At 37.8% G+C, this 18,807-nt stretch overlaps 1 protein-coding gene across 1 annotated transcript in view; it reads right to left on the reverse strand.

Moving 5' to 3' along the window:
• LOC103135280 (catenin delta-2) overlaps nt 1–18,807 on the reverse strand; it is a gene marked incomplete at its 5' end in the record, with an annotated part of 124,492 nt that overhangs the window by 79,570 nt on the left and 26,115 nt on the right. The window contains one exon of the mRNA XM_007547923.2: nt 14,730–15,036. Within this exon, the coding sequence (XP_007547985.2) occupies nt 14,730–15,036 (307 nt within the window). The remainder of the gene's footprint in view (nt 1–14,729; nt 15,037–18,807) is intronic.

Here is an 18,807-nt window from a genome sequence, read left to right on the forward strand (position 1 = left end):
TTCGAACGAGGTTTTTATCCCATTTTTTTTAGTTTTTTATTGTTGTAAATTATTGGTGGGCACGACGTGAACAGCTAAGTGGTTTTAATTCTTAACACTACAACAAAACACAACTAAACGTGTGAGTATTCACTACTGTCGGCCTCAAAGGGTTGTCATTTTAGTGCTGCTCTGAAAATCTCACAAGAGATGAGGTGCTGAAGGAATCGCGGCGCAAACATGAGCAAGAGCTTAAAGTTTCACTCACAAAATTGCAAATAAGAGATGGCCAAGAGAGAAGCTGCCTAGAAAGCAAAGTCATTTTTAGTTTATTCTTTTTCATATAAAGAATGTTTGGAAAGCTTTCACAGACCACCTTCTGACAGAAGGTAAAAGTTGTGGCAGGTTACGCTTAAAATGGATGGAAACTCTACTTGCAGACCATCAACCTAACAGACCATTTCAACTAGGATGCCTACTGCCAGTCAAAGGAGATGTCTGACACAAACCCCCATCTTTCTGGAGAAAAATGCTCCTCTGAGTGCTGGGAGACCTGCCGAGGAGTGCGGGCAGAGTAGGGGTAATTTCACGAGGTAAATTTCACTCTCCTTCGACTGCTACTCATCACTCTCCTCATCCTCTCTTCAATTCGAAGAGCTCTTCTTCCATATGCGCTTGCTGAAATAAATAACCATGACCATGAGTCTCAACAACCTCCCTTCAAATAACAAATAACAGAATAACATTCAGCCCTATAAGCACAGACTTTATACCCAAGTCTGTGCTTACAAAGATTAATAGCCAGATTTGATAAGATCCACTGTGATTTCTTCTTTCGTGGATATTAAATTGCATCCCTACTAATAACAGTGTCATTTAGTGGAAATACAAAAGAAATACAAGGACTATATGTACAGAAGCCGAAGACTTGTATAGCAATCCCTCAGTTGTAAATGCCAACACATGGTTGGTTTCTTTCATAAAGTTTCTTTGTATAGCACCAATTCACAACAAATGTCATCCCAAGCCACCATGCAAAAAAAAAAAAAGTGGGTCTATGCAGAGTTGTACAGTAGATTTCATCTGCTGTCTCTTCCTCATCTACCTTATTGTCCTAATCCATCTTTCCATACTTCCTGCACAATACATTTGTGTTCACCAGCGATTTATTCTAGGTTCCATCGGGAGTCCCAAGTTTTCTAAGCAAAAGTCATTTTCCTGAGAACAGTCATCCGTAAAGAGTCTCCTCTTCCTGATCCTCCAACAAGTCTCTCCAGATAAGTCAGCAATACATCCTATGTGACTCGTCTCCAATCATCCTGCTTCCTTAAACCTTTAAGTTCAATTCTTTCTAGCACGGATCGTGTGTTTGCAGATGACGGCAACAGCTCCTTCAGTTGCTTTGTCTCGGAGAAAGAGGGCTAAACACGGACAGGGTCATTTATATAAAGAACATAGGAAGTAATTGGCAGCAGTGGCTCTACTGATGGCCTCATCTATGAAGGTGTCAAATTTGAACAGAATGCCAGCCCACATGTAATGTCTATGGATAGAAAAGTAGAGGAAGAAGATAATGTAAATGTCAGTAATAACTGCAGATAATGCATATAGTTTCAAAGTAGCAGAAGAAAACTGGTTAGTATGATGTCCTCCAGCAGCATAGCCTATAGCAGCTTAACTGTCATGATAACCTAAGCCACTGTAATCCAGGATTCCCTTGGAAAGGAGGATTTTAATCTCAATGGGACTTTCCTGGTTAAATAAAGGTTAAATAAAAAAAAAGCAAAAACAAAAAAAAAAACAAGCTTTCTCAAAAGGGAAATTTTCAAGCCTCGTCTTAAACATGGGGTTATAATGTATTCACTTGGCACATAGTGGCATTTTTAAATACCTGTTACCTTCAGCGGATATAACAAAAACATGTTTACCTACAATTGGCTGAGGACTGAACGTCCAAGCAGAGATTTGGGGTATTTAGGCAGCTGTTTTATGAGCAGAAGTTTAGGCACCTTTTGAATAGAGACCACGGCTGATTCATTGATTCAGAGCAACACAGGTATGTTTTTGACTACATGGATTTTCATGACATCATCTGAATTTATGGAGGCAGATTAGTAAACATTTGGAGGATGCATAACAACTGCATAACTACCAAAGAAAAATATCGAGGACTTAAATTACATATTATTGTGAAATTAACCCAAGTACTAATACAGTACTGCACTGTAGTACATGCGTGTAGTTGTATATTATAAGGGAAAACAGGAGCTGTACCATTAGCAAGACTGATTTTTTTCTTCTTTGAAAATTCCTCACAACATTTTAGTTATGACAATTAAAACAGCAGCTGTTCCATTAAAGAAAAAAAACAAAAAATAGTGGTGTAAGAAGGTGTGGCCAGGAGCAGACACAGCAAGGTGACAGAGATCACACAACATGACAGACTAAACACTCCATTTTCTCCCCAGGTTAATAAATAAACAAACAAATAAATAAATATAAGGATGGCAAACTTTATGCCAGCACATATTCAACACTTTTTCTAAAAAAAAAAAAAAAAAAAAAAAATGCTTGATGACAGCTATGAAATTTCATTTTCCACCTCTTTGATTCAAATGATCAGAGTTGTCTGTTTATTTGGTGCTTGCCTGATATTCACTGAGCAGTGCTTCAATGACACAAATGACTGCATCCTCTGAAGTGGTATCATTTGGTAATAAAACTTTTATTTTCTACTGCTCACTCATCCTTGCAAAAGTGAAAGTAATACACAAAATGGAGTCGGAAGGAAATTACTACCTAGCTGGAGCAATGCTTGCATGACAGCCCGCAGCTTGTTTAGCATCTCTGAAACAATAAGGTGAAAACCCACAGTTGAACTTGGCAACAGTAACGGCAGCATGAATGGTTGCAGTTTATTGCATTCAATGTCAAATAACTAATTAAAAATCGGGACTGTGTCACTGTGGTGCTCATTATAAATACATGTGATAAGAAGCGTATATAAAATTCAGACCCAGGCATTAATAAGTGGCATTTCAAGACTGCAAAACTCAGCGAACTGATACAAGCAGCACTCCGAAAATGTACAAAATGCACACTTGGGAAAAGCAAAACACGATCACGCATGAATTCACTTACTTGTAGCAGCATTCAACACACTCACACCTTCACTAAAGGGACAGAAACAATACCAATACTATTTAAAGACTCAGAGGAAGGGCTGCCCTGCTTCTTTTTCTCAATTCACCATTTTTTTTTTTTTTTGTCTTTCACTTCACTCCTGTAATCATTTGATCAAGACCAGTGTTTGGCTCAACACACGGCGAAGCATGTGTCTGGCTGACACGGTGGGCTTTGTTGCTTATATGAGGTGGAAAAACATGCACACAAAGAGGAATGTACACTCAGATTCAGACAAACAACATTGGACTATTGTTGCATGCTCGAATCTCTTCACAGTGTGCAGCGAGGAGGAATGAGAAAGGATTGATGGAGACAAAGAGAGGAATGGAAGTGAGGGGATTTAAAGAAAAGAAGAGACCTGCCACCTAAATAGACACAAAGGACAGCAGGAGGGAGAGTAGGAGAACCGCGTGTTTAGACTGAAAGCAGAGGGAGAAAACACTTCAGACGCTGGATGAATGCCTGCACCTCTCCACCCATTTTCACTGTCAGGCGGCCTCTGCTTGCAGAGGTATTATGGTGGGATGGAGAGAGGAGAGGAAGAGAGGCAGAGGGATGGATACATTTGGAGGAATGTTTCTAAATCAAGTCAGAACTCTTGGGATGCGTCAGTGTTATTTTTTTTTTCATGACTCAGTGATTTAATTTCTGCATCACAAGGAATTTATTCTTGGAATGAAAGTAAATGTCGCACACCAACATTTATTTATTTGTTTGTTTGTTTGTTTTTTACATAGTCAGAAGCAGAGCTTCGTGATATACTAAACATTTTTAACATTCTAGATGATGGTTAGGTAATGCACTGCTAAATAATTGGGGTCCAGGTTAGGCCAGACAGTTTAGGAACTTGAAGCTTCTTACGTACAAGTCTGCTACTTGGCATCTTGGCAAGAACGAATATATAATGTTTAAAGTGTATTTAGTTATGTGTTCCTGTGATCTTGCAAGTTTAAAAAATGACATGTTATGGCTCAGCTTTTCTTAATTTACATTTTTAATTTTAACTTTAAAATCCACACTTTGCAAATCTACCCCAAATTCTAAAATTGCCTTTGTTTCGCAATCTATTGCAGGCTGCAGTTACTACCGTTTCCTGTGCACCTTCTTCTAAACGTACCTTTTTCCTTCCACTCAACTTTCTATTAATATGCTTACTTGCATAAGTCTCAGTCAGTTCCTTTAAGCATGATCTTTTTGTGGCCCTCTGTATTAACTGAGATAAACCACAAATTCATTCCTGCCCTTTAAAACTATTTTAACTATAATAGTGAAGTAAATTGACATTTTTATGGTGTTCTAAATAACTGAGATGTGCCTTAACATTGATGTTCAACTATAAAGGCATTTGTGGTCTCCCAAGAGAATCTGCACTCAGACCATTGTAGTGGCAAGACCTCCGTTTCAGAGCTTCACATTATGTTTTATAGAACCCTTTGCCAAAGAGGCTCGACCTTGAGGCCTCATCACTTAAGAGGCCTTCGCTGCTTTGCTCACACCCCCAGGTAGACCGCAGCGATACTGGATGTCTGCTAAGTTATGGCTCTCCTACGTTTAAGTCAAGGACTACACAAACACTTTTCACTTGTGGCTGCATTTTCTCACAGTCACAGTGTAACATGCCACATATAAACACTCTTCTGAGATTGTAATTATCTTATTTTAAGGTCCAGTTGTTGTTTTTTTTTTTTATGTGTTGATGAATGAAACATGCAAACTGAAATATGGATGACTTATTCTACTCATGGCTGATCTCAAGCTTTTATATTTTTTTGTAAACCGTTTGCTATCATACCTGCCAGGCTCCTTTAATGAGCATGACAAAGAGAAATTTAGTCCGCAACAAATATTGACTTGAGCTTCCGTGGGCACATGTGCGCATCACTGTGAGTGGGCATTAAGTGTTTTATTTTAGTGCGCGCACTTCCACAGGGATGTATTATGAGATAATTGCAATGTGCAGGTGCTTTTGTGCCACCGCAGCTGGTGAATACCGACACAGCTGCACAGATAAATGTGATTATCTGCAACAAGGAACTGCCAGAGTTATAATTTTAAAATGAACATGGCAACAATAATGAACCTTTTTTTTCCCTCTCCCCTCTCTTTCTGTGAGGATTTATTTAACAAACCTGACTTCCTCCTAATGGCTCCAGATGTGCTGATTCTATTAACTTCTGTCGAACTCCTGTCAAATCCGGCTTTAATTTCGCTGGTCAGTACTTTATCAGCCTGCTAAGAGGAATGGTGCTTGATTTTCAGCAAGCAATTTAACTGAAAGGTCAACATCCCTTTCCAGCACAAGAGATGCACAACTCATTGACCTTTAAATCTGCACCCCTGTCCAAAGACTATTTTACAACTGCAGCATATTTGCCAGAAAACCTTGTTTAAAGAAAAAGATTGTAGTAAGCTGATGCGAAAGCTGAATTAAACAGGTGAACGTGTCTGCTAAATAAAAAATAAAAAAAAACACAGCCACGACAACTTCATCAAATACGTTTAAATTTTGCTCAACTCAAAATATTAAACTATTATTACCTTTTTTTTCTCCATCAAATCCAATCCATATTTATATGCAAGGAGCTACTGTTGACTAAAATGAACATTTACTGTTGTGGCTGTGACTTGGTTTCGACAGTGTAGCGTTTTTTTTTTTTTTTTCAGCGAACATGTAAGCACTCGGCTATGATGCTCTCAAGTGAGAGCTTAAGAGGAAGCAAGATGAGGCACAGTGTGGTGAGAACATATACAGTAGTTCTGCTGCTGTGACATTTTCATATAATCCCTCCCAAATACCATCAGAGGCAGCAGACAGGCCAGCAATGGGGACGGTAGGAGGAAGAGGAATGGAAAGCATATCCCCCCAGCCCCCCAACAAAATTGCTAAGCGTGACAGAGTGGTATAATCGCGTATTAATATTTATTTCATGTGTCGCTTTCCTGTCTTTTTCTCTCTCTTTTTGTAAATGTATGTAAAGAGGATTGAATGTAGATAAAAAGGAATCTTAATGTTATTAACTACCATCAAATAACTATGAAATAATTGAGTTATAAGCAGATTATGGTTGTTTACCAACACGTCACAAGAAATAAGAAATTGATGTTTAGCTGCTGTACGTGTGGAAATTCTGTAAAATAGTAAAGATTTGCAAAGAAATCAGCTGGTGACTGGAATCCAGCAAATTGATTAACCATGATCATTGATCAGTGGGTTGGACACCAACAGTCTGATCTACTTCCTGTTCAGTGAATGAACCATGTTAATAATTAACAGGTCAATTTGACGATAATCTTTAATGTCAAAGTTGTAACTTCAGGGAAAAGCCCCCCAGCCATTTTCAGTACAAGAGAGGAAGGACAAAAGTTGTTAAAAAAAATTAAAAAAAAGAAAACAGCATGCTTGGTTGTTTGTTCAGGCTGCCATATTGGACAGTGAGACTCCAGCAAATAACAGTAAGCCAAACATAATAAAACATACTCTGTTTTAACATTTTTGGAGAGTACAGGTCAGTCTACCATGGGACACGCCAGATTACGAAACGCTGACAGCCTTTTGGGCAATCTTAGAGTTTTTCTTGGTTTATCAAAGCTACAGGAAATACAGAAGGAGACCAGCGTTTGCAATGCTGCTGTAAGCGCTGATCCAAAATGTAACAAATGTAAAATTAACAGGAAAACAGAAAAACCTTGTGTTGTTGACATTTATACAAGTAATTCCCACAAAATATTGAAATATCATTGAAAGTTTGTTTTAGCAACAAAAGCAAAACACGTTTATATATTTTTTTACATGCATACATAAGTATGCATGTAAAAATATATATAAGTTATATATATATATATATAAGTTATATATATATATATATATATATATATATATATATATATATACATATATATATAAACATAAGTTTTCCAGACTTTCTTCCAATTAATTATGATGAATTGCACCTAAAGCTAACTAATGAAAATATGAAATACAATTTCTGGTTAGGGATTGCAATTTGCAAACGTTACTTTTAATTTGAGAAACAAGCCTAAAACATAAGTTCCAATTTACTGAGATGTACTCTTGTGTTCCCTAAAAGAAATCAACTGAACTTTAGTACATACATTCAATCTTTTTTTTGTTGTTTTTTTTTTTTGTTTAAAGTTCATGCTCAATTTGAATAAGGTCAAACATTAAGATCTATTGGGAGGGGATGTGCCTCTCACTATTACTGCATTATGGCCACCCAAAGCACATTTATCACACTTTCTCTCTGCTCTTCCTTTCCCTCTCTGGCTTCAGATTTAAGATGGAAGTTCCCCATAGCAAGCAAAGGGATAGGCACAGAGTCTTGTTATTATCCCAAGGTCAGGCGCAAGCTCCCACAAACACACACACACACGCACGCAGATAGGCCACCTCGGAAAAGGAAAATAACTACAATGGGCAATTTACCCAGAACAGGCAGGGATGACGGCCAGGACACAGATTTGTGTGAGCGCGCACACAGGAACACTGGAGCATCCACACAGCTGTGCCTCAGGGCCAAGGTTCTGGCAATGCATCATTACCCTCCCTTGGAGGTGATTTCATATCCCAGCATGCATTTCTCATGTGGAGAGGAAATTACCCCTGGGCCGTGCTGAGAGCCAGCAGAGTGTGTCCTCCTTCCTCTGTCTCTGTCTTTCCCTTCTTTTTTGCTTTCTTCAAATCCCTTGTTCACCCTGTGACTGTCACACACTCACCACCCTCCCTGCCTCTGCTCTCTTGGACTTGAGCTACCCACTTATCAACACGTTCTTTTATCATTCTCTCAATGACACTTCAGCCTCCCTTCTCTTGTCATCCTTTGTCTGATGGTACTGATGGTGTCTGGCCTGTAAGTCAAGCAGGTAACAGCTAGGTCAACATTTAGTTGTCCCCCAACATAAAAAAAAAGAACTGAGAAAAATGGACAGAACTCAGCTTTTCACTCTGGCTTGTACTTAATAGCCTCACACTCAACTATCTACAGAATCACCAAAATAATACCATTCATCTGCTATTTTTATGACTGCTGTAAATAATTACTAAGCAAAAGACAAGAGTGCATTCTTCATTCTCTTATTGAAAATGTCAGCAAGCATTTATATAAATATTTAAAACTATTTTACAACTTTTTTTTCATCTATTAATGAAGAACATGCATGGTCACTATGATTCAAGCAGCATCAGCTGAAAGTTTAAAAACGAGCCTGCAGCCCCGTTTATCTCTGTCCACTAAAATGGCTCACTGTCATCCACTCAAGCACATAAACTATAAAAACATAGGTCATAACTACTTAATTTTCGATCTGTTATCCTTGCAACTTCCACAAATGTATGACGCTTTCCTTTAGCATGCAACAAGTCATTACATGTGATGCTTTGCTATATTTGCTCTTTCTTGCAAAGAAAAAATATTTAATATTTCTCTTTGAAACTTACACACTTAACTTACAAATTTAAGGATGATTCTATATTATATAAATATCTTCTTTATTAATATTTATTCTTGCATTCATGTAAAGGAGTTCCTGAATGTGAGAACATTCCATCTTTGACTTCTATACCTTTACAGGAGTTTTACATAAATGTCAATAAAAAAAATCGACTTCGGTGTCGACTGTAAGAGAAGCATACGCTCGCTCTGTCATTCATCAAGATCTAAAAACTGGCCAGAAAAGCCACACTGACTCAATGTCTCCTTTTTCAGTCTTCCCAATTCTTTTAATCGAAGCACATGTACTTGTGTCTATTTTTCATATTCGTGATATCGCATTTGATTAGTCTTGAACGACTCCACGCGTACACGTCTCACACCGTTGTGCAGAGAGTCGCCGCTGACCACTGACGATTTTCCATAAATAGAGAAAAGCGTTTCGGCTCCGAGCCAACAGACACTGACAATAAATAGCGGGCGGTGACAATGACATGTCACGGAAGATCACATCATATCACGACACAGTAAATAGCTATTTGTTGTCAGCAGTACAGTTTTATGGAGCGTGTGGAGTTTCTTTTGTTTTTAATGATTGACGAATGCTGCTACAGAATTATTTTCTTCTTGATTTTACACGAGTACTCCTGTTCTGCATATATTATTACATTGACAGACGTAATAATCCAAACTGTTTTGTGTTATGGAAATCAGGAAGTCCGGAAGTCACCGGACTTCCTGATTCCTTTCCTTACGATGTTTTTGGGAGAAGGTGATTCATCCCCCTCAAGCTCCCAAGTTTTGAAACAATAAACCAAACATCCATATATTTGGTCCCAAATTCCCATCGTCCCTGAGCTGATGTTAACCTTGTTCTCCCTTTATGTTTGCCATTTTTACTTTCCATACTTTCCATCTGCCATGGTCAATCTTCTTGCCTACACATATTTCCATCTCCACCTCTCATTCTAACTTAACGCCACTGAATGAAGCATCATTATTTTATTACTCTTTATTTGCAATTTTTCAAAAGCAGTTTTGTTTATTGGCTACATGAGAAAATAAATCTCATTCTCTGCATCATTTATAACATCTATTTCGATAGGGAGAACCAGTAAGGGGAACGCATAAAAAAAACATCAGAACGACAGTCATTTGCACAAGTATCTCCTCACTTTTTGTGTTTATCAAAGTTCTTCAAATTGTGATCGTCATCTAGCTATCAGCTTTTATTTTATCTGCAGCCCTTTTAAAATCCTCCCCCATGTTTCTGACTTTCCCTCAGTGAAAGATCCTCTTTCTTCTTTTTTCCCCCATCTTGTTCTTCTTCCCACCCTCTGGTTTCGTTTTCCCCAATTCCTCCCATCCTCCTCCTGTCTTATTCTCATCCATGTTCCACCTCCGTCTTTATAGTGTCTCTTTTTCACTCCAACCCATCAGTGGTTATTGCTGTGTTTGCTTTGCTGTCATCATGCCTACTGATGTACAGTTTGAATTGGTTGCAGTACACACTTAGACATTTCTGTGCAATACACAAAAATACACGGAGCACACCGAAAAACCATATTAAACTCAATTTCGTCCTAAAGACACATCTTCCACTCTTTCTCACGGTCCTAGCAGCACAAACACATTGCTCGACGCACACATAACCTCTGCCCTCACTCAGAGTATTCCTTGTCTCTAATATCTGCTAACTCATTTAGCATTTCATGTTAGCTCAGCCAGATCCAATTACGGCAAGAGTAAGAGTGAAGTCTGAGTGGGAGGCAATTTAACCTCATGACAAAGAGAACTGTAACACATGGCTCCGATTCAATAATATTAAGCACGCTAACAGAATTGTGCAGTGGAATGCAAAAGTTTAGGCAGAGACCCAGGTTGTTTCCAGATGACGGCTATCCTCAATGGGTCTGAAGTCAAATGTTTGCGAGGCTTTATCTTACTCATAACACCGAGGGAGTCCCAAAGTTCTCATAGAAACACCCTAAAATAAAGACAACTGGGGTCAAATATCAACAAATGAAGAAAAAATTATAAGCGGATGGCAATATGATTTTAGTTTATGTTTTCTCAAGTCAAAATTCAGCGCACAAGGAGCAACATGATAAACATGGAGGTCAAGGCGATGTCTAGAAAACCCTACTCTAGAAGGAATAAGATGATAAAAACCAAATTAGTTAAAGGGCTATCCAGCCCTTTATCCCTCTATACATCCATTGTCTTTTGCTCATTCTAGGGGATCCCCGAAGCATTCCAATGCTAAAAGGTACATGTAGTCCTCCCCATGAAGTTCTATGTCTGCACCAGGTTCTACTCTAGATGGGATGAGCATTGAAATCCTGCCGGAGGGAGACATCCAGAAGGAATCCCAATTAGATGCTCAAACCATCTTAACTCGCTCCCTTCAATGTGGAGGAGCAAAGCCACCATTTAAATGATTTCCCCACCCTATCCCTGAGACGTGATTAGCATCTGCACAGACAAAGACCAAAGAGTATAGACACGTCTATCATAATATTTTAAAGCTGTTAAATTCACTTTATAAGGTTGGACACATTTCCTGTTTGATATGTTTGGGGTTTTGTTCCTGCAGAAGTGCTTATGGAAACATTTAAATGCATGTTTGGTGAGCTTGTAAAGTCAACCAAATCCATTTTGCTTCATCGTATTTCAAATCTGCCTAGCTATGGAGATAATGTAAATATCCAAATAAATCTAATCTAAACCAGAAAATTCATAAACGACGCACACAGATAATTGTGTTATTTGTGAGATGAATGAAAAATGTTGCCGTTTCCAAATATCACATTTTATAAACACAAGCAGATTCTTTTTCCTGTCGAGTTGCTCATTTTTGTTTATCTCCAGATATAACCTCAATTCCCTGTATTTCTTACTTGTTAATAAATAAACAAGAGCTTATTTTTATTCATTTCTGTACTGCTGGTGATGCAGCATGCTACATAAGCTTTATGCATATATTTGTGTGAATGTTTGTTTACATTTCCTTTGATATAACATGAAAAAATTAAAACACAATCTACATAAAGTAAAGAAAAAAGCAAAAAAAGAAAAAAGAAAAAAAAAATTATTTAAATTATTTTAAGATTTTATTGTTTTTACTACAATAGCTGTTTTTAGGGTCACCCCTATGTTTAATGTCTATTAAAAATCATCTGACTAACTCACCGTGCACAAAACCGCACACACAATAATTTATACGATGTCTACAATAAATGAAAGTTACTCTAAAGTCACTCAGTGTCTAGACATGGTCAACAATTACAAGAACACTGACCAAATTGATTAATCATATTAGGAACAGTCAGGATGTTGCATATCTCCATTTTCGTCTGGCAGTTTCAGTGCATTAGATAAAGGTTCATTTTGTTTACAGGGGTTTAGTATCTTGCATTGTAAATTAGCATTGTAATGAAATTCACTCATTACCATATTTTGTTTTCAACTTTCCTGCGCTCTGTCTTACCCTTGCAGTTCATGGGAGGCCAAAATTAATAGGACGACGCAACAAATCCAAGCCAACTGCTTGTCATCTGGTTCTGTTTCGTGGTGTCTTTATTGTGATTTAACTTTTAATACAATGTGAAATTAATGAGCTCTGCGGGATGTGTCCATACAAAAGCTGAGCAAAAATTGGGAATAGTTTAGATTCAGTTTTTCCAATATGTGCAAAAACATCTCTGCAAATTTGATGATCCCTGTCTGTCAAATTAAAAATAACTTTTGAAAACAGTAACCTTAAAACAAGTGTTAAACCTTCATTTTTATTAGGGCCACATTTCTGTATTAAATGTTTGTTTTTTTATATTTGTCTGGTGTAACATGCTAATTGTTTAGCTATAAGTGGAAAATCATGATAGCTAACAAAACTAAAGACTTGGAAACATCCATCTGTGTTTTATTAATCTATAAATATTTTTTCACCTAGTGAACAGAGTTAGTGGATAAAATTAACTTTTCAATAATATTCTAATTTACTGAGATACATCTGTAATGAAATAAAAATTACAATATGACTACTAAATAAATTTCATTCTGCAAGTCCTAAACTAATTTTTTTTTCCAATTTTCTCCAGTTAAAAGAGCAAACAGAGATTTTCTTTGTACACAAAAATAAAAACCTAGCACAATTTTTATGAAACATATGTGTCCATGATATCTTGTATACATTTTATTCAATAAATACAATTTATATTTTGATCAATCCTGGAAATACACCCTCTAGACAGTGGAATTTATTGCATCTATATTTATCACAATTCATAAAAATTCATATCAGTAAAACATTTATTTATTTAGAGGACCGACAAATTTTGCAGCCGATTAAATCTTTATTGTGCTACATAGATATCCTTCAGTCGTTTTTAGCATACATTTGCAGACACTCTCCTGTCTTCTGATCCTGTTCATTCTCCGTCTCCCCATTCTTTGCCTCTTCCTGTGACTGATAGCTGCTGCTGAAATTTGATCCACACGTCTCACTCACTCTCCTGCTTTAATTAAAGGAATTATACATCAAGAGTCCAGTGAAATATATATAAATAAAGATGGAGATCGAGCTTTGCTTAATTGAGGAGACAAGAGGATAAAAGTGATCACAGCCCAGTAGGGCTCTTTTACACCCAGCATGACATTAAGGAAGATGAAAGGAGCTTCTATAGCAACTGGTGTGTGACTGGAAGCAACACACTCTGATGCCTTAGGTTTATTTTTTTTTGTCTATATGAATTACTGTACACTTAACAGTGAAGCTTGATATGACACATGGATTTGTTTCGTGGCAAAGTTCATTGTATGGGAATAAACACATGAGTGCTCTTAACAGCAACGCCATGCTCGGATCTCAAGCACTGGCTTTAGGGTCACTATTGGATTAGCTGAATGATTTAAACTTCTTTTCTCACTTGTCATTCTACCTTTTAAGATTTTACACCAGTTGCAGATTAATAAAGCTATATACAATGTTACATACTAAGCTGTTTTGTGCAATTTTGCAAGTAGGTTCTTTGAAAATGCAGATGCCAGAATGCAACTGACTTGGTAAACACTTAAATGATTCAGTCTTGGGGACAAAATATCGTGATTGGGAACTCTTTACTTTTTAACTGAATTATTCTAACCACGGCATTTCAGGCATATTTCTAACACTCTGAAATGCTCAGCTTTGTTTTTTTTTTTACTTTTACTTCTTCAGGATACCTCTTAACACAACCTGTTCCATTTAACATATCAGTGCACCTTTTTGTACCTAAAAACATGAATTGGTGTGTACTTAGGAGTTATCCTTCCAAATTAAAGGAATAATAAAGGAATATCTTATCTTATCTTATCTTAAATACATTTGCATACACACTGCAACAAAAACATATCTTCTACATAAAAACACTGCAGTATGGTGGTTTTCTGCTCCCTCTGTGTGTTGTAAAAAAAAAAAAAAAACGTTTTTGTATTTTATCAAATAAGGATTTCTGATTGGTTCAATCAAGCATTTGGCAAAGATTTTCCAGCTTAGGGAGTATAACAGATCATTCTGCAGGTTAGTTATTCTATCATTTTCATGCTAGTGCAGTGAGTCACTGTTGTTCAAAAGATGTTGATGTGAAAATAATGTTTTGGTTATGAGAGTAGATTTTCTTCCCCCATGTCAACCGTGGTTCTGATTAGCATATGCAGGTGCATCTCAGAAAACTGGAATATTGTTGAAAAATTCATTAATTTTAGGAAATTAATTCACTAAATTAAACAACACATCATTCTGATTAGCACACACTGGTGTTGTTACCCCTCTGTTTCTGGTAATTACCGTGATTTTCAACTTACGGCTAATGGGACATTTCATTTCTTAGAAGACTGGAACATTACAACAGACCAATAAAAACTAATTTTAATTCAAAAAGGCGGGCTTGATGAAACGTAGTTTAATAACTGCAAAATCCAACAAACAGGCCTCACTGGAACACACATCCCTATTTCTCTGAGATGCACCTTGACAAATATTGTAAAATGTTAGTACAATTTCATGTGTGATGTTTAAACTTTCTCTTCACACTCGCACATAGTGGAGCTCACTGGACATCACGGCTTTCATCCTACCTCGGGTCTTTCTGAATGGAATCGATGGAAGGTGAACGTTGCAGGCTTCCTTCAGGCGGCAGGGCTGGCCCGGACTTGCTGTAAGGAGATTCCACCACCGAGGGGCAGTACTGCAGGGTGCGGTAGGGGTCCGCCACGTAAGGGTCCGACCCGTAAACATCTCCGCCTCCTCCACCGGCGCTTGAAGTGTATCCTGGCCCCACCGTGGCATAGTTGTTGGTCCCGCCACGGCTGTAGCTGCCTGTGCCGGTGCCGTGACTTCCTGTTCGCTGCAAAGGGGTGGAGTCGACACCAGGGGAAGAGGGTGCTATGGGGGCAAAGTAGGGACAAAGGACATAACTTAGGTCACGGACGTGGCTATGGACATGCATCATCAGCTCTATACAGGACAGGAAAGGAGGGAAGAGAAGGAGAGGAAGAAAGGACAAAAAGGCAAGTATAGGAAAGGAGAGGAAGTGCAGGTTTCAACAGGTTAATTGAAAGACAAATCAATTTTAATGCTCTGAATAGTTAGTGAGAAAAATGCACTTAAAAATCCCTAGTTTAAGATTTGATGTTGTGATTAGATTTAATATTTCCTCAGCATCCTTTTTTATGGCATCATTTTAAGGATCAATTATCATCTAGAAAGAATGCATTTTAGGGTATTCACGAAATGTGAATAACCTGGAAAAAAAAATATATAAAGTAGTACGTTTAAGAATAATAAAACACAACATCATAGTTCATTAGAGCTGCAAACCAAATCTGGTTTTGCTTAGAGATGTAAACAGCCAGCGCAGACACAGCAGCTTTCCTCTTGCCTCTACATTGTTTAGGATCGGTGATAAATCAAGATGTTAATGTGGGTCTAGGGGCTTTTGTTGCTCCGGCTGTAAACAGGGAGACAAACTGTGTGAAGGAGGAACCTCTCATCTGTCATTCAGACCAAGCTATCTGCAGACTACGACACAGAAACACACACACACACACACACACACATGTAAAAGCAACGTAAATCTCTTCTTCAGGAACTGAGTGATAACTCGCAGCATGGAAATCAATGCGTGGTCATGTGATTAACACTAACACCAGCCAACGAGTCTGGTCTCACAATCAGAGGGAATGTCTGATTGACAAACAGTAATCGCACAGAATGGGCCGCAAACACTTCACCTTAAACACACACACACACACACGAAGACCATGAATTTAAAAAAAAAAGAAAAAAAAAAAAGAAAGAAAGAACGTCGGGTTGTGCGTGTCCGTGAGTGTGTGTGCTATGGCTGAGTGTCTCATCATTATGTGACCGACAAACTTGCTCTTTAGTGCCGTCTTGAGAGCTGGCATTTGTTTGACCTTCACAGCCCTGATACAGCTCTATTTCAGCCCTCTCACTCACACAAACACACACATTTCTGACCTGCCTCATCTGTAAGAGACTTGAGGATACCCTCTATCACAAACACATAACAAGCCGCTTTTTGTTGATTTTTGTTTAAGACAACAAATATTTTCAGTCATTGAGTTATGCTGGCAGGGCTGAACGGCAGAGTCGTTAGCACTGTTGCCTTGCCGTGAGAAAGTCTTGGGCTCACTTGAGGTTCCCCTCAGTCCAAAAACATGACTGTTAAGTTAACTGGTGTCTCTTCATTTTCCTCAACATGAAAGGAGAATAATTGTTGCTTCAGGTATTGTATTATTGCCCCAAATTTGATAAAATATCTAAACAATTTGGCAGAAGAAAAAGAAAATGTTTCAGCTAAAAACCGAGGGATAGAAGAGCATCTTGAAAAAGCTAACAGCGGTGAGAGAGAACAGTGGTATAGGAAGGTAATGGGGCAGAGTCACTCTCATAAGGGGCAAATTCTCTCTATACTCTTTAAATAGTGTCCGTGGCGAGTCTGTCCTTCTCAACGTCTCATTAGTAGCCAGGGCTTTAGGCTAACACTACCAGTTTCAGTGTGCACTCACCGAGAGACGTGACAGCCAAATAGGACAAACCCCAGAGCAAAAGAAGGCATGGAAGAATGGCAAAAGGAGGAGAAGGCAAAAAAAAGGAAAAAAGTGGCCTGTCAAATATTTTTATCCAGTAGCTTGAGCTGTGACCAGTGGAAATGAATATTATTGGTTAAAAGAGTGAAAAAGGAAACTAAGAAGGCAAGTGGGGGTAAAATGTAGATATGGAAGGGGAAAGAAACACACCCATGACATTTTTCTTAGCTCATTTGTTTTGGTTTTTGGATGTGGTTAATGTGCATGCAACTTCCAGCTACTACTTTTTTTTTTTTTTTTCCATTTCTAATCATCATTTATACTCCATATAAAACTGGCTGTGCTACTTGATTTGACAGAGTCTTCTGACAAATGAGTTGACCTTTAAAGCTAATGCAACCTTCATTGGGATTTGTGTCACTGTAACTGTTTATCTCTGATAATAAAACAAGATAGAAACATCTTACAATGCCTTGCAAAACGATTAACATGGCATGAACCTTGCCACATTTTATGCTGCAACAAAAAAGCTTTAAAGCTTTGTATTTGTGTGTGATTAAACTCATTAGCAAATAAAACAACTGTAAAGTGTCATATGCCTTTATATTAGGTAGTTAGCTGAACCACCAGATACAGCTGGAAGCCTTTTAGCTTATGCTTTTATGAGTTTTACACAATCTACCCATTCTTCTTTGGAGCTCATGCTCAATCGGGTTAGATGTGAGCATCATCTTTCAAGTCTGGCCATAGATTCCCAATTAAATTTCGGTCTGAACTCTGTGCCATTCATCCACATAAATATGGCTTGATCCAAAGTGTTGCTGTCCTGCTGAAAGATGAGTCTTGGTATCAACTCTTTTGCAGCATCTCATAGGTTCCCTTCCAGGATTCCACCATTTTTTTCCCCAGTTCCATCTATCTTTCAATCAACTCTGATCACTTTTTTTGTGGAAAAATAACTATCACTATCATGTGATTAGTGACCTAGTTATTGTATTTTGCATGTCAGCCGATAAAGTTACATTTTGGTCTTATCTTACAAGAGCCTCTCCTTAAAAAAATATTCCCGTCAATTGTAGCAAATAATGACTTCAGCTATTATATTTTCCCCCCCTTTCAAACATCAATTCTCATCACTGCTCTTCTTGCCTAGCTTGTCGATTTAGATGGAGAGCCGTGACTTTTTCCCGTATTAAGACGATGGAGCAAACTGTTCCTTACAAGATTTTCAAACTTTTATTGTTTTGTGCCACAACATTAAACATTAATACAATTTCCTTCTGAGCCGTTTGCTATGTTCCTTTTTGTTTGTGCTTGTTCTGTAAGAAAACCCCTTAGCCTTTTGAAGAGCAGCCACTTTTATACTAAGATTAAAGTCTCTCTACTGTCATGATGATGCTGGTGACCTCATGAACCCACTGATTTACATGCAAGTGTTTTTTTGGGGTGACAGTTAAAAGTGTAGTCTATTTACTAACTATGTGACTTCAGAAGACAAAGGGACTAAATGATTATACACAAATTACATTTTCCTTCCACTATCCAAATATGCGATATTTTGTGTTGCTCTATGACATAACATCCCGATAAAACAAGTTTGGTGCAAAATATGAATAACGTAAAAACAGGCCAATATTTAATCACAAATCCCTTTTTCAAAGAAAGATGGTATGAAGCAGGTGCCAAACTTATTAATGTCATATCAAACCTATCAAACAGTGAATACACTAGTATGAAGATTGACTTAGCCAGAACCTAAATGCCTGGCCTTCAACTATCACAAAGGTGCAAAAGAGAATTCACACGTGTGTGTAATGTGTGTGTGCCTCTTTGCTCTCTGAAAATGTTTCTGTCCTTGAGCAAAGAGTCACTGGGTTCAGCTGTATTCTTCTGAAGAAGTTGCAGGGAGGCTTTCTTTTATTAGAAAATCTCACAGCAAGCTGTTCTACTTCCTAAAGTAAAATTTTAAGTAAATTAGTAGTTTAGCCATGTTAGAGTTATTATTTTCTATCCCAAAAATCAGTTGACAGTTTATTAAAACATACATTGGCATTAAAGTTTTGCTGAAAGCTTGCAGAACTAAAACTTACTTTACTGCTTGACA

This window comes from Poecilia formosa, unplaced genomic scaffold, assembly GCF_000485575.1.
Source record: "Poecilia formosa unplaced genomic scaffold, Poecilia_formosa-5.1.2 Scaffold23, whole genome shotgun sequence".
In the NCBI taxonomy this organism is placed as follows: Eukaryota; Metazoa; Chordata; class Actinopteri; order Cyprinodontiformes; family Poeciliidae; genus Poecilia; species Poecilia formosa.